This window comes from Meriones unguiculatus, chromosome 10 (assembly GCF_030254825.1).
Source record: "Meriones unguiculatus strain TT.TT164.6M chromosome 10, Bangor_MerUng_6.1, whole genome shotgun sequence".
In the NCBI taxonomy this organism is placed as follows: Eukaryota; Metazoa; Chordata; class Mammalia; order Rodentia; family Muridae; genus Meriones; species Meriones unguiculatus.
Genome location: NC_083358.1, coordinates 60,508,130 through 60,522,490, shown reverse-complemented (window position 1 = coordinate 60,522,490; position 14,361 = coordinate 60,508,130). Strand labels below are relative to the sequence as shown.

General features: G+C 43.8%; 1 protein-coding gene across 2 annotated transcripts in view; it reads right to left on the bottom strand.

The window, feature by feature from the left end:
* The window catches only part of Dnai3 (dynein axonemal intermediate chain 3), a 55,174-nt gene that overhangs the window by 27,294 nt on the left and 13,519 nt on the right, over nt 1–14,361 (bottom strand). For both annotated transcript variants that reach the window (XM_060392571.1, XM_060392570.1), the window contains 7 exons: nt 10,303–10,419; nt 8,787–8,977; nt 7,881–8,005; nt 5,166–5,255; nt 3,173–3,259; nt 2,038–2,166; nt 70–143 (listed from right to left, as the gene is read on the bottom strand). In XM_060392571.1, coding sequence (XP_060248554.1) covers nt 70–143; nt 2,038–2,166; nt 3,173–3,259; nt 5,166–5,255; nt 7,881–8,005; nt 8,787–8,977; nt 10,303–10,419 — 813 coding nt within the window. The remainder of the gene's footprint in view (nt 1–69; nt 144–2,037; nt 2,167–3,172; nt 3,260–5,165; nt 5,256–7,880; nt 8,006–8,786; nt 8,978–10,302; nt 10,420–14,361) is intronic.

Here is a 14,361-nt window from a genome sequence, read left to right as displayed (position 1 = left end):
TTAGGAACACTGAAGTGAAAAGAAGACAGTGTGTGAAGGGTTTGAGGCAATGTTTGAAGGGGGACATACCAATCTGCTGAGCAGGTGACGAGCTGACAGCTTATTCCATTCCGATTTTCAAAGACGGAGCCCATTCTGTTAATCTGTTTAAAAATTTTTAAGAAAAGAAAATTCTGTAAAGTAACAATAGTAGGCCTGTCCCCTCTAAGGCTGGCTCTGACCTCCCTAGTCATGAGCATTTCACCAGGAATACATATATAAAATTACAAAGCTTCAGAACTTTTATTAGGAAGGTAAATTCTGAGTAGCTAGAAATAATTTTCGTCAGAGCTATTTTCCTTTAATTTTTCTTTTTTCTTTTAAAAAGTTTTGTTAAAATATTGTTAACACTAGACATTTGGAATCTGAGTTTTAAGATCAAGTATAACCATACGTGGTACTCTGATCCATCATTTGTTCACAGAAGTATTCTTAGGTAGCTTTAGTTCGAATGCATAGAAATATTGATTCTCAGATTTTTCCATTCACATGACCTGAATTTTATCTGCATAATCACAAATTATTTTAAATGTTTTATAAAACGCAGGTGGTACACATCATCTTATCATTCACTAGCTGTAGAAATGCAGGCTCTTTTAGTTTCACTGTCAGCTCTTCAGCCAAATACAGATTTCAGGAGACCGTTAAACAGGTAAGAGCATTAGAAAAAGTGTTAAGTCTCAAATAGAAAACTGGTGGAGACTGGGTGCAGTGGCATGAGCCCGTTCTACATAAGGAGTTCTAGGACAGCCAGGGCTGCACAGAGAGACCTTGTCTTCTAAACTCCAAAATTAAAATAAAAGAAAAAAGGAAACTGATGGTGTCCACTGTCTGCTTATTGGCACAACTCTGCAAGCACATGGAGGACCTTCAGAGTCCTTTCACTGTCCTATAAAGTTCCAAGGTCTCCACTAACTACTTGTTAAGGATGCAAAAAGGTTTGGGGTAACTTATGAAGGTAGCTCTCTGGAATGTGTATGGAAACATGGCTACCTTGATATGGTTCATAGTAAAATAGTGAACAGCCTGGGACTTCCACCAGGGCTGAATGGGGGATGGCTTCCACCAGGGCTGAGTGGGGGAGGGACCAGCCAGGCAACTGCAGACCAAACTGGCCAATCTTCGAGCTCCCAACCCTTTCCAGTTGTGTGCCGACTTCCATTGGATCTGGTAGTTTAAGAATCTCTCCTCAGAGATTCATCACTCAGGCTTTATATCTTAAAGACTTAGAACTCTGTGCTATAGCCTAGAGTCAACTGAAAGGAAAGCCTTGGTTGAAGAATTGCCTAGCTCCAATTGGCTGGTGCACAAGTCCGTGGGAGATTAATTTTTTATTTGGTGCCTGAGGGCTCAACCCACTGTGGGAGAACCATCCCCAGGTGGGTGATTCTGGGCTGTATAAGAAGCTGCTTAAGCATGAGCCCGAGAAGGCTCTAATGATGGAACCAGCAAGTGGCATTCCTCCATGGTTTCTGCTTCAAGTTCCTACCTTGACTCCCCTCAAGGAGGGACTTGGAAGTATAAGCCAAATAAACCCTTCCCTTTCCTAAGAGGTTTTGGTCAATGCATTTTATCACAGCAACAAAGAGGAAAGCTAAAGTGAACTTCTAAAGCTATAATATTATTTCAAAAGCTTAAAAAACACATTTTATAAAGTAACCAGAGACTAAGGGTAGCTCAGTTGGTACAATGAGTGCCAAGTGTACCCAGAGCCCTGGGTTTGATCGCCAGCAGCACCACACACATTGGCCATGGTGCACACTTCTTTAAGCCCAACACTTGGGAGATGGAGACAGAATCAGAAGTTCAAGGCCATCCTTGGCTACAGAATAAGTTCAAAGTGAGTTCACCGTGCATGAGACCCTGTGTCAGAAAACAAACCAAAATAAATCTAACAGAACTCAAGCCGGTGAGATGGCTTGGTGGTTAAGAGTACTAGTTGCTCTTCTAGAGAACCCAAGTTTGACTCCCACCACCCAGACAGCCATCAAAACTCACCTCAAATGAGTCTGGCAGCCAGTGTATGTCTGTGATCACTTTCCTGTGGCCGTTTTCTATGGAAGACACTGCGCAGTGTCTGATGTACATTGCTTCCTTATTACTGTCTGGTTCAAGGAGAAACATAGGCTAGAGAAACGGGAAGAGAAGGTTACATTTTCGAGAGCTGACAGGTGAACTCTACCGTCCATTGCAGGTAAGGCGTAAAAACTCAGATTTGTATTCAAGTTAAGGGAAGACACAAATTTGTGTTTCAGTATACCACATATTTAGTAACTCATAACAACTTTCCCTTTCAATGTAGTTTAATATCTAAATTTCATAAGGATTATGAACCCAATCTGTTCTTGAAGGAGTGTTGCTATGGTTACAGAGATGCACACATTCTACCATGCCATGGTGAGAGATCTATGTATATCATGGCTGGAGAACGGGGGCTGGAGAGGATGTGTGATATGGAGGGTACACAGTCACCGAGACACTGAGTACTCATCCTACTACTGTTCCTGGATGCCACAGCTTCACAGAATCATGACACATATTTTTAAAATTTAAAACGTATTTGTTTGAACATGTACACATGCAAGTGTGTGGGCTTGAGCGTGGAAGTCAGAGGATAACTTGTAGGTGAGATCCCTCCTTCCACTGTGTGGATCTCAGGGATGGCGACAGGTGCTTTACCCATGGAACCATCTTGACAGCTTATTGTAGCATATTTTCATCAGAAAGGACTGACATGGAGGGACTCCTGGAGAGGTGAGGTGGTGTGCCCAAGCTCCTAGCCTGTGAGGCAGCATCTGGACACCCAGCCTTTCCATCCTTTTGTCCTGGGGTCCTCCCACAAAATCACTTTAGGCAAAGTATTTGTTTACTTCATTTTCTTTAATAATAAAGTCATCAGCAAAACCCCTCTGTTGGCCAATGAAATGAGTGTTTTTAGTGAACACCTCCATAAAACGTGACTCAGAATGTCCCTACCGACTGAGGTGAAGGATGATAAAATAAAAGTCATTGCTGTGTTTCTTATGTTGAGTATTTTAAAACCTTGGTGAATCTGTTATATATGTTTTTTTTAATAAACTCTTGAACGGAAAAAAAAGTGTCCTCGTTGAGTGAAAATCTACAGATAGCCAACCTTGAGAGTGGGCTTTTTAGTTCTGCTGCCTCCCGACTTGATGTTTTCTATATTGTCCACGTGAGCTGTGATATCCCACAGAACAATCTGAAACAGAGAGAGATGCCATCACAGTATTTTCAGGACATAGAGAATTGGGTCTGAATGACTCCTTTTCAGGGAGTGATTGCCACACTGCCGGAGAAAGACCGATTGATTGCCTTAGGGCCTAATCAGAGCTATCTTGTAGCCAAAGTAACTCAGCAGCAGCCTTCAGAGCAGATACTGAAGAGGACGTTTGCATCTCTCTATTGTACCATCAACTCATTGTTTCATGTTTGCGTTAATAAATGCTATTACTGGGCCCGGAGATGGGGGCACACACCTTTGATCCCAGGACTCCGGAGGCAGAGGCAGGCAGATCTTTGTGAGTTTGAGGCCAACCTTTGTCTACAGAGTAAGTTCCAGGATAGTCAAGGCTACACAGAGAAACCCTATCTGGAAAAAAAAAAATACAACTATGAAGCAAATAAATGCAAGACAAATATTGTGCACTTCCTCATGCTTTGGGAAGAGTTTGTTTTTTGTTCTGTTTTGAATATAGGTACAACTGTTTCAGACCTGGGGAGGAACAGAATTTACCCAAATTCTTAAGAATTAACTACAAGCATCCAGTCACAGGGGGGAAAAGGCAGACAAAATTATCTTAATTGCCTCTGACTAACTCAGAATTTGTATGTTACTTTGGTGGTAGTTCTTTTAAAAATAAGAACAAACTAGAACATACAACACCAACTCATCGGTACATAAAATAAAATGTTAACAGAATACCAATATTGGAGAATCATGAGTGATTTTATTTCATCATGTCCTGTCCCAGAATATTCTAAAACAGTCGCTCCATTTTTGTCACAAATGCAAAGGCACTTCAGATTTTCTTGGCTTAGGAAATGGTGCTGGGTCGTTACTGTAATCTCAGTAGCTATGGAATAAAACCATGAAGATATTTGTTTTTCTGCTGTTCTGGAGGCATGAACCTGGAAGCTGCTGCTGTGTGCATCTTAACGAAGGAAGTTTTCTTAGCCACTCACAGAAAGACCAGATACTTTCGTGTTATTAATTGGGACAGGGTCTCATGTAGCTCAGGCTGACCACAAACTGTCTATGTTGCCAAGGATGACTATAAACTCTGGATCCTTTTCCTCCACCTCCCAAGTGCTGGGAGGAGAGGTGTGTGCCACCCTGCTGTTTACACAGAGCTACATCCTGCACCCTAAGTGATGTTTCCAGTAGTCAGACTCGCTGGACCGAAATGACCTGAAGCTTAGGTCACAGAATGGCTTTAACCATTTTGCTTCACTAATACAACAGTACTAGAGGGTAGAATCTCAATTTGGTGTAAGTTAGATATCTTAGAAGAGAAAATAAAGCAAACGTAGTGCCAAGCACAGACAAATCCAACGATGTATGTGTATTGTCCAGTGAACTTCTATTAGAGTTCTGCATCATTTCATAACTCACTCATGGCCTCAGAGAAACTCCAGCAAAGGTCTCTTGCGGGAGGTGATGATGCAGCTCTCTGCACTGGGTGGTTTTTCTGTGAGTTTAACAGAAACTACAGTAACCTAGGAAGAGGGACCCTAGGAATAGCCTAGGTCAGAGTGGCTTGTGGGTGTGTCTATGGGAATTTTTTTCAATTGCTAATTGATGTAAAAGGTTCCATCTCACTGTGGAAGTTATGCACCCCTCTCCCTCCCATAGGTGGGTCTGGGGTGTATAAATGAAAGAAATATAGACTAGACTGAGTTTGATTATTCTGACTGACTTATCCTGCAAAGATCTCAAGTTCCAACACCATGTCTGATGTATTTTTCTACTCAAGCCCTGGCATAGTGATTAACATATGGCCAACATGCCTTCCCTGTGCCATATTGAGGTTAGGTTAGGTTCTAAATCTACCAACATCAAAACTTCTTATAGCGTTAATAAACATTTAAAGACATTCCCTAAATACCTGTCCATTTATGCAGCCTCCAGCGATGATATTGGGGTCACTTGGACAGAACTCGAAGCAGAAGATGTCATCAGGGCTCTCCAGCATCAACTAACAAACCAAAACAAAAGCATTAAATCATATCAAGGTGGGTAGAGGTCCAGCTCTGTAGCTGTCTATAAGCAATGCAGAGTTGAGGCAGCTCTCAGAGGTAACGCCCTGGGCTGGAAGGTCCTCCTGTGGAATTTTATCATGGACGTTGGTGTCACCTATGAGACTGGCACTATGCTCTCACAGGGATCTATCTCCTTCCATCACCCACCCAAGGAATTACAATTATTGGGGGAATGTTATCATATTTCAAACCAAAGAATATGAAATTGGTGTTTCTAAAGAGTGAAGAGGATAAACTCTGTGAGCATAAGATATTCATCTTTCTTCTCTGTAGTATCTATCTGCTCAGGCATACAGTGGGCAGTCAAACATTTTATTTTTATTTTTATTTTTTTATTTTTTTAGTTTCTCTGTGTAGTCCTGGCTGTCCTGGAACTCACTCGGTAGACCAGTCTGGCCTTGAACTCAGAGATCCACCACCCTTTGCCTCCCGAGTGCTGTGCTGGGCTCAAAGACATGCACTACCACTGCCCAGATATTTTAAGTTTTAAAACAACATGAAACACAGAAGATGAAGGAATCATTACTTTAACATTACCCACATTACCTACTGTTTCCCACCCAGCACCAAAAGGTAAAGTATATTCCAACTGGGCTTTTCTTTCTTTTTTTTTTGTGAAGGGTTCTTGGCTGTCCAGGAACTCACTGTGTAGACCAGGATGGGCTCAAACTCACAGAGATCCTCCTGCCTCTTGTTCCCAAGTGCTGGGATTAAAGGTGTCCATGATCACACCTGGCCCAAGTGGAGTTTTAACTTGGCTTGGGTGAATTATTTTTGTTTACTGCACTTTCTGGATTTTTAGGGAGAACTCTACTTTTGAAAATAAAAATAGTAATACTATTATAGTTTTGATTAGCAAATGTAAATCAGTTGTATTATCCCTTAAAAAGGAACTGTTTTTATTTGTGGGTATATGTGTGCTCATAAGTATGTGCATGTATATGTATGTCTGTTCATAAGTATGTGTGTGTGTGTGTGTGTGTGCGCGCGCGTGTGTGTTTGTCAGTATGTGTGTGTCTATGTGTGCTTGTCAGTGTGCGTGTGTGTGTGTGTCTAGGTCGGAGGTTGATGGTGACCATCTAGATTATTCTCCAGCTTATCTATTGAGACAGGGTCTCAGTTGAGCACAGAGCTAGACAATTCAGCCAGTTCAGCAATGCTTAGTTATCCAACTTGCCCCTAGGTCCCCTACCTCTGCCTTCAGTACTGGGATTCCCGGGGGCCACCATACCCACTTAGTAATTACGCGGGTGCTGGGGATCTGAACTGAGGCCCTCGCTCTCACACACCTGTGTTACCCACAGGGCTCCCCACAGTGAGCTTGCTATTCTTTAAACTGAAGGAAGGAAAGTCCTTCAGCATCCTAACACACCAGACAGAGAACAGACTAGCTCTCCAGAGCAGTCACACCAGGGCCTTGTCCTCTCCGGAGAGAGAGGCCTGCACTAGTTTGTGGTAAAGTAAGTGAAGGACTAGAGCTCTACTTTTCTGATCTCTGCATCTGTCATAAAACACATACAACCCACTAGAGCAAAATGGCCGGTCTAGAGGCAGTGAGGAAGAGGAGGTAGAGCTCATCGGGAAAGGCTTTATTCTGCAGTAATTAAGAGCCTCAGAGGAATGGAATATTTTTATGTTTAAGAGCAGTGAAATCATGTAACACCAACAGCTCCTCATGGGAAGAACTCATACTGAGCAGAAAATGGAGACAAGGAGCAAATCCAGCCATGTCTCAGTTTTTGTGGCTTGATGTGGGGTTTGGTTTTAATGTGTGTGAGTGCATTTTAGTTAAACTATTTCAAATTTGGAGAGTGAAAAACACACAGTTCCAAAGTTTTGGACCCCCTTGACTACGTGCTGCCATGGCAGCTGAAGAAAGGATGGGCTGCTTTAGTCTGGGAGCATGGTTTCCAAGGCTCTTCTACACAGTTATTTATACTCACTATCACCCCCTGCTGGTGATCCTTAGAATTGAGCAAATTCTTAGGAAACTAAAAATCTATCTGCGTTTGAACACCACAGTATTTAAATAAAGCCCATTAAAGAAGTGGTGTGTGTGTGTGTGTGTGTGTGTGTGTGTGTGTGTGTGTGTGTGTGTGTGTGTGTGTGTGTGTGTGTGTGTGTGTGTGTGTGTGTAGGCTAGAGGTCACGTATTTTCCTTCATTGCTTCCCACCTTATTTTTTGATTCACTGAACCTAAAGTGACTGGCCTGTGAGTCCCACTGCAGTTACAGATGTGACAAGGAAGCTGGCTTCTCATGGCTTGTGAGGATTTGAACTTGGGTCCTCATGCTTTCATGGCAAATGCTTCTCTGACCGAGCCTCCTCCCCAGCCACAACCCCTTCGTTTTCTAAAATTAGCTTGTCCCACTGTACTTCAGTAAGTGTGAAGTTTAGCTTTGCTCACATTAAACGCTGTCAAACAGTGACAAAGAAGATCCTGTTTTCTAAGTTTACAGTAGGAGGTCACAAAATAATTTGCGCTTAAACCTATCCTAAAGGCACGGGGACGTGGTGTTTGGAAAAGTCAGCCTTGGGCGTAGCTTCCGTCAGTTAGTTACCTGAGGGTGTATGGGATCGGAGAAACTCCAGAAAAGAATCAGCGATGGCTGTAGCAGTAGCTTCCCCGAAAAGTGGACTCTCTCCTCATAGGACAGGCGCACGGCCACTGACACGACTATGAGCCCTGAAAAATCGCAAGTACGAGGCAGCTGGCAGCCGCTGCCCGCAGCGAGGCCTCCTGCTCGGGCCTGCCCCTGCAGCAGATTCAATGTAGCTGCTTCATGCTGAGCGGTGTGGTTAGCATAGACAGGGAGCTCAGAAGGTTTGGGAGTAACAAATGAAGAAGTTACTTTCTTTTTGCTTGCCTGTGTGTGTGTGTGTGTGTGTGTGTGTCTGTGCGGGTGTGTGCACATGAGTACAGCGTGATTGTAGGTACCGTGGGGACCAGTCAGAGCCACTAGAGCTGGAGTTACAGATGGTGGCTGTGAGCCACCTGGTGAGGATGCTGGGAATGAGCTCTGCTCTGAGTGTGTGCTCTTAGCCACTGAGCCATCTCTCCAGCCTGCAAGAGATGTTTTGAAGAGGAAAGAGGCCAGTGAGGAGGGGTGGAAGGGAGGAAGATGGTAGGGATGTCTTTTCATGGCTGCACCTGGATGCATTGCTTTTCCCTTAGCTGGTGAGTGCTTTAAAGGTGTCTGTCAGGAGTGTCAGGGGCGGTGAATTCAGCACTGGAGTCTGGCAGGCCCCAGGAAGAGGCAGCTTCATTCACTCAGCCGGCAGCAGAGTAACCTGAGCAAGTCTTTCCGCCAAGCGCAGGCGTTGGAAAGCGCTTGCTTGGCCGGGGCCTGGTGCTCAGCAAGTCTTATATGCCGGCTACAACCCACCTCTTTTTTTCAGTTTTAGAGACTAAAGCAAGATTTTTTTCAAAGCCAGCACCTAAGGGGACCCCTGCACCCCTTCCTTACCATGGATGGTTGGGTGCCACGAGACGCAGGTGATCATTTTCTCCATGGTGCTGTGTAGGTCAGTGAAGGACTGGTACTCCTTCAGGTGGGTGTCCGTCTTGTCCCCAAAGGTGCTTTCTTCCTCCGCGAGGTTCTTCCAGTCATCGACGAACGTGTTCATGATTTCATTTTGCTGCAGGCCTATTTCGACACTGTTTCATTAAAACAAAACAAACACAAGAAAAAACCAGCCCGAATGCTGGATATTAGTAATCGCTGACACTGCAAATGTCACCACAGGGATGAAGCTGCCCTAAGAGACACGCATGCCAGGGAGGACCAAAATTGCTAATGACCCGAAGCTGGAGCTATCTGAGTCCCTTGCAAGTATCTCTCACAGCTTTCTTCTTTGGAAAATGACGTCACACTTAGGTTTATTTTAGATAAAATTCCAAGGGAAAAGAAACTCACTTCTTTTTTTTTTATTTTTATTTTTTATATTAATTACAGTTTATTTACTTTGTATCCCAGCTGTAGCCCCTCCCTCATTCCCTCCCAACCCCACCCTCCCTTCCTCATCTCCTTCTTGCTCCTCTCTAAGTCCACTGATAGGGGAGGTCCTCCTCCCCCTCCATCTGACCCTAGCTTATCAGGTCTCACCAGGACTGGCTGCATTGTCCTACTCTGTGGCCTAGGAAGGCTGCTCCTCCCTGGGGGGGGAGGGGTTGGGGGAGGTCAAAAAGCCAGCCACTGAGAAACTCTTAAAAAGTGTTTGTTCCCAGATTGAAATCACACTCACACAAACTTAAACCATTAAATGATGTTAAACAGTTTTAAAACTGGAAGAAAAACTAATATTACTATAGGTTTCTTCTTTACTCTGAGCAGAGCTATTATAGATCTCATCTAAGTTTTCCTCTCTCCTTTGGGTTCTCTTTCATTTACAATAGGGAAGGAACTCGAAAGCCCCTTCCTGTTAGAACAGGGGCCTGCACCTGCTGACCTCGTAGCCTCAGTCAGGCCAGGTCTCTCCACACCTCTCTCTGGAACAATTAAGAAGCTGTCTGGCCGCTCCATGCTCCTTGCCATGTATTCTAGGCTGAACTAAGTCATGTGCTGTGAAACTTGCCTTCACCCCTGGGAGGTTATAAAAAGTCAGACCCTCCTTTGCGTACAGTTGCCTTCAGCGAATGTGTAGAAGGTGTGTATGAAGCATTTGTTCATTGTGTGTTCAGATTTTTGTCCACCTTCAGGCTGCCACGTTCTGGCTTTGGGTGTTCAGATAAGCAATGTTCAACTTTTAATTGCTGATTTGAAATAGGAAAACATCGTGGCACAACTTGGGCATTCTGGCTGTGTTTGGTGCAGCCATACCATGAGAGGCCAAGGAAATGCAATCACCGAGACCCATTCACTCCCGCCGTGCCGACAGCTGTCCTCACATTTCCAAGTGTCACACACGAGGCTGCTTCTGAGACCCCATTATTAAAAATAAGCATGATCATGTTTAAAGTTTTTTAAACATGTACTTTCTTACCTTGTGGACACATTGCCAAGGAAATCAGCCAGAGACTTTGATTGTAGGAGGGCTTCTCTTTCCAGTTCTGGGAACTCTCTTGCATAATACTGTGTTGTTGCATTTTTAGGAAATGCCCTAATGCATAAAGGAACGATGAATACCAAAACTTGGATGAGAGAAAAGCACATACATGTTACGCCAAGTTAAAAGACTATTTCTGTGGCAGTGTCAGAATATCTCTGACAAAATATTTTACTTTAGTATTTTTCTTTATCATAAAATTGATGTTGATTACCAAAGTCTACACGTACATTTCCCCAACATAATAAAGCAAAGTCTTGGGAGCTAACAGGAAGTGGGGAAAAATCATGAGAGGGCTAAGAACAGAACATGGTCAAAGTAATTGTGTCCTTATAAAACCCAGAACCATGTACAGTGCTTATCCATTAAAAAATGCTTTAAAGGGTCTCCTGTTGTAAAACTTTATTTAGAAATCATTTAAAATATTTAAAAGTTGTAAGAAGGATGTAACACTGAATAAATTCCTATACACCCTTCACTCAGATTCCCTAATATTTGTCAAGTTTACTTAACTGTCTTTCTTTTTAAGTCGACCTTTGTAGCATTTACTCTATTCTCTTTTCACTTCTATTTCGTGAAATCAGTTTCTGTCTCCCTCCCTCCCTTTCCCTCTCTCTCTTTCCCTTTCTCCATCCCACTCTCTCCCTCCCTCTTTCTCTCCATTCTACTTTTTCCTCTCCCTCCCTCCTGCCCTTCCTCCCTCTGGTGTATGTGGGTGGTATTAGTATGTGTCCGGGGACACGCTTGCCTGTGTAGGTGCTGCACATGCGTGCTGAGGCCAGGGTGGACCCGGAGTGTCCTGCTTCACCCTTATTCACCTCTTTGCCTCAGTCCGGAGCTCACTGTTTTCAGCTAGGCTGGCCGGCCAGTGAACCTCAGCAACCCTCCTGCCACTGCCCTTCTCAGTGGTAGAGTTACAGGCGTGGGCGCTGCTGTTTAGAACTTAGGTCCTTCTGCGCGCCCAGCAGCTTCTCTTACCCTCCGAGCCTTCGAGCTCTCTGGCCCTATAACTGTGTATTAGATGATCACAAGCCATTCTCCTTCCTCAAGGGACCGTTGGCAATGGTGTCACAATTGGGAAATGCTACTAAAATCTAGTGGTAGGGTCCAGAGGCTGTTAAACGTACTGTAAGGCACAATAAAAACCTCCTGTTGCAGAGACTGACTTAGCTTCAAGTGCCAATCGGAGCGGGGAGGCCCTGCTCTAAGAACACAGAGCTAGGGTTTGCTAGTTAAGTTAGGGCAGCAGTGACAACCTCGTCAACGGAGACTTTTTTTAAAGCTGGCTCCCAGGGCTTGCCTCCACTGTGAGCATGTCACACTGAACTTCTGGGACTCATCCTCAGTCTCACTCACTGGGTGAGCCTTGGATGCTGGGCCACGGAGCCAGGAAAGGATGGATGGCGCAATCGTTATCAGCGTGGACTCTTCTTAAGACAGGCTATCGAGTTTGAAAGCCTGGTTCAACTGCTAGCTTCGTGACCCAGGGTTAATTATTCAACAACTCTGAGCCTGTTTTCTTGTCTGGGAATAGAATTCTTTAAGACACCCTCAAGTCACCGTCAGGGTGTGAGATGTATGTGCAGAACTATGAAGAGTGCCTAGAACACCTAAAGTGCTAGTCAAATCTTGGGTCTTTAATCCATGTTTATTGAAAAAACATTGGTAAATTGCTGCTGGAAGTGTAAGTGAATTAAGTGGCAATCAGGCAGAAAGGTAAAGAGAGTTTGGAGTATGTTTAACAGAAAAACTTTTTGCCTATATTGGTATCTATACCAATAGAGTAGAGTAGTGGTGAGAAGGAGTATCAATACTGAAACCTGAGACTTGGATTTGGATTTTATTTTCATCTTTTAACTTTTTCCTTCAAGGGAGAAATAAGTAAAAAAAAAAAAAAAAAAGACATTTGTGGTTTTATGAAAGTAGCAACACAACCAAAGAGTCATTCTTATTTTTTAAAGTGATTTGTTCTTTTGCTTTTCAGCAAAACTATTCATTAGTATTTCAGTTTAAAAATATATCTTAAACTTGGGAGTTTTCTTGTGTGTGTGTGTGTGTGTGTGTGTGTGTGTGTGTGTGTGTGTACTATCTTGTTTTAGGCAAGTGCTTTGTCACTGAGCAGTATCACCAACTGAACTTTCATTTTTAGCCTTCCTCCCCCCATTGTAAAGTGGAGACAAAGCCTCCTTTTGAGGACCACAGTGAGGACTGGCTTGGTGTGTTAAAATGACATCTGGCATGGTGGAAACAGCACAAGCACTGCTTTTCACCTCTTGTTATGCTTCCAGCTTCTCAAACCCTCTATCCCTCCTAATATCTGCATATAATGAAACAATGCCAGCGTTTTCCTAGTCATCTAGATTTGAACCATTACAGCTTATTTTTTCTTTGTTTGTGAGTGAAGGACTTCTCTTATTTCTCTTCTATTTACTACCTCTCCAGAAAAACAGCTATCCTGATTTTTATTGGTCAGTGTTTCTTGTGAGTCTACTATATCTGGGGGTGGAATAGAAGTGGATTCATTTTAGTCTGAGTAATTCAGAAAGCTTTATTATTACTCACTAGGATGAGGATGATTCAGAAGGCCCCAGGCTTCAGGGTAGAACAGTAAGCTGCTTTGGGCATCTGAACTTGAGATGCCTAATCAGACAGTCAAGGGAAGAGTTGGACAGATGTGCATGGATTTTAGGAGAGGGACGAGGATAGGAGTGTGGATCTGGGCACCAGCAGCAAACAGATGGTGGGATAAGCCTCACCAGGAGAAAGCCAGGCAGGGACGGAGATACCTCCAGAGGCTTTTTTATTGTATAGGATTGTTTTTGCTATTCTGGTTTTTGTTTGTTTGTTTTTGTTTCTGTTTTTCCATACAAAGTTTTGAATTGTTCTTTCAAGGTATGTAAAGAATTGTGTTGGAATTCTGATGGAGATTGCATTGAATCTGTGGATTGCTTTTGTTAAGGCCATTTTTACTATGTTAATCCTACTGATCCACAAGCATGGAACATCTTTCCATAATCTGATATCTTCTTCAGTTTCTTTCTTCAGAGACTTGAAGTTCTTGTCATACAAGTCTCTGACTTGCTTGGTTAAAGTTACACCAAGATAATTGATATTATTTGCAGCTATTATGAAGGGTGTAATTTCTTTCTCAGCCTGTTTGTCACTCTACAAGAAGACACAACAGAGCCAGGGCCCAGAGGGGCTTGCGGAGACCCAAGCACCAACCAGGGACCATGCATAGACTGGACCCAGGCCCCCTACACAGATGTAGCAGATGGGCAACTCAAGCTTCATGTGGGTTCCCTAGTAAGGGGAGTGGGGGCAATCTCTGACATAGACTCAGTTGCCGGCTTTCTTATCACTTCCTCTTGGTAGGGTTGCCTTGCCAGGCCACAGGGGTAGAGGATGCACTCAGCCCAGATTCGACTTAATGAACATGGATGGGTGGGTAGGGAGACGGCTCCCCTTCTCTGAGGAATAGGAGAGAGGGGAGAGAGGAAGAGGAAGAGAGGAAGGGACCAGGAGAAGAGGAGGGAGGGCGCTATGATCAGGACACAAAGTGAATAAATAAACTGAAATAAAAAAGTTCAGTTAGAAAGAAGACAAAAATGAGATGGCCTTGGAGTCCCTGAATGATTATAGATATGAGAAAGAGGACAAGCCAGTGACCTAGAGGGAGTTGCTGGCAAGGTAGGAGTATCACTTCCTTGTGCCCACCAGTCAGACTGGGAAAAGCAATTCTAGAAAGATAAGCAGTCGGTGCTCTGACACACCGCTGGGAAGTGAAAGGAGAGATGACTTGGAAATGGACAACTGAATTAGAATGTTGGGGGCTCAGAGTGGGCTTGGGGCAGAATGGCAGGTAAGAAAACGGAAGTGGATGTGTGGTGCAGTGTTGCTTATGTCCAGGTGAATTTGGGCAACTGCCAGAGACATCAGGTGACGACAGCTAGGGACACCAGGTGACAGCTGGGGACACCAGGTGACAGCTGGGGA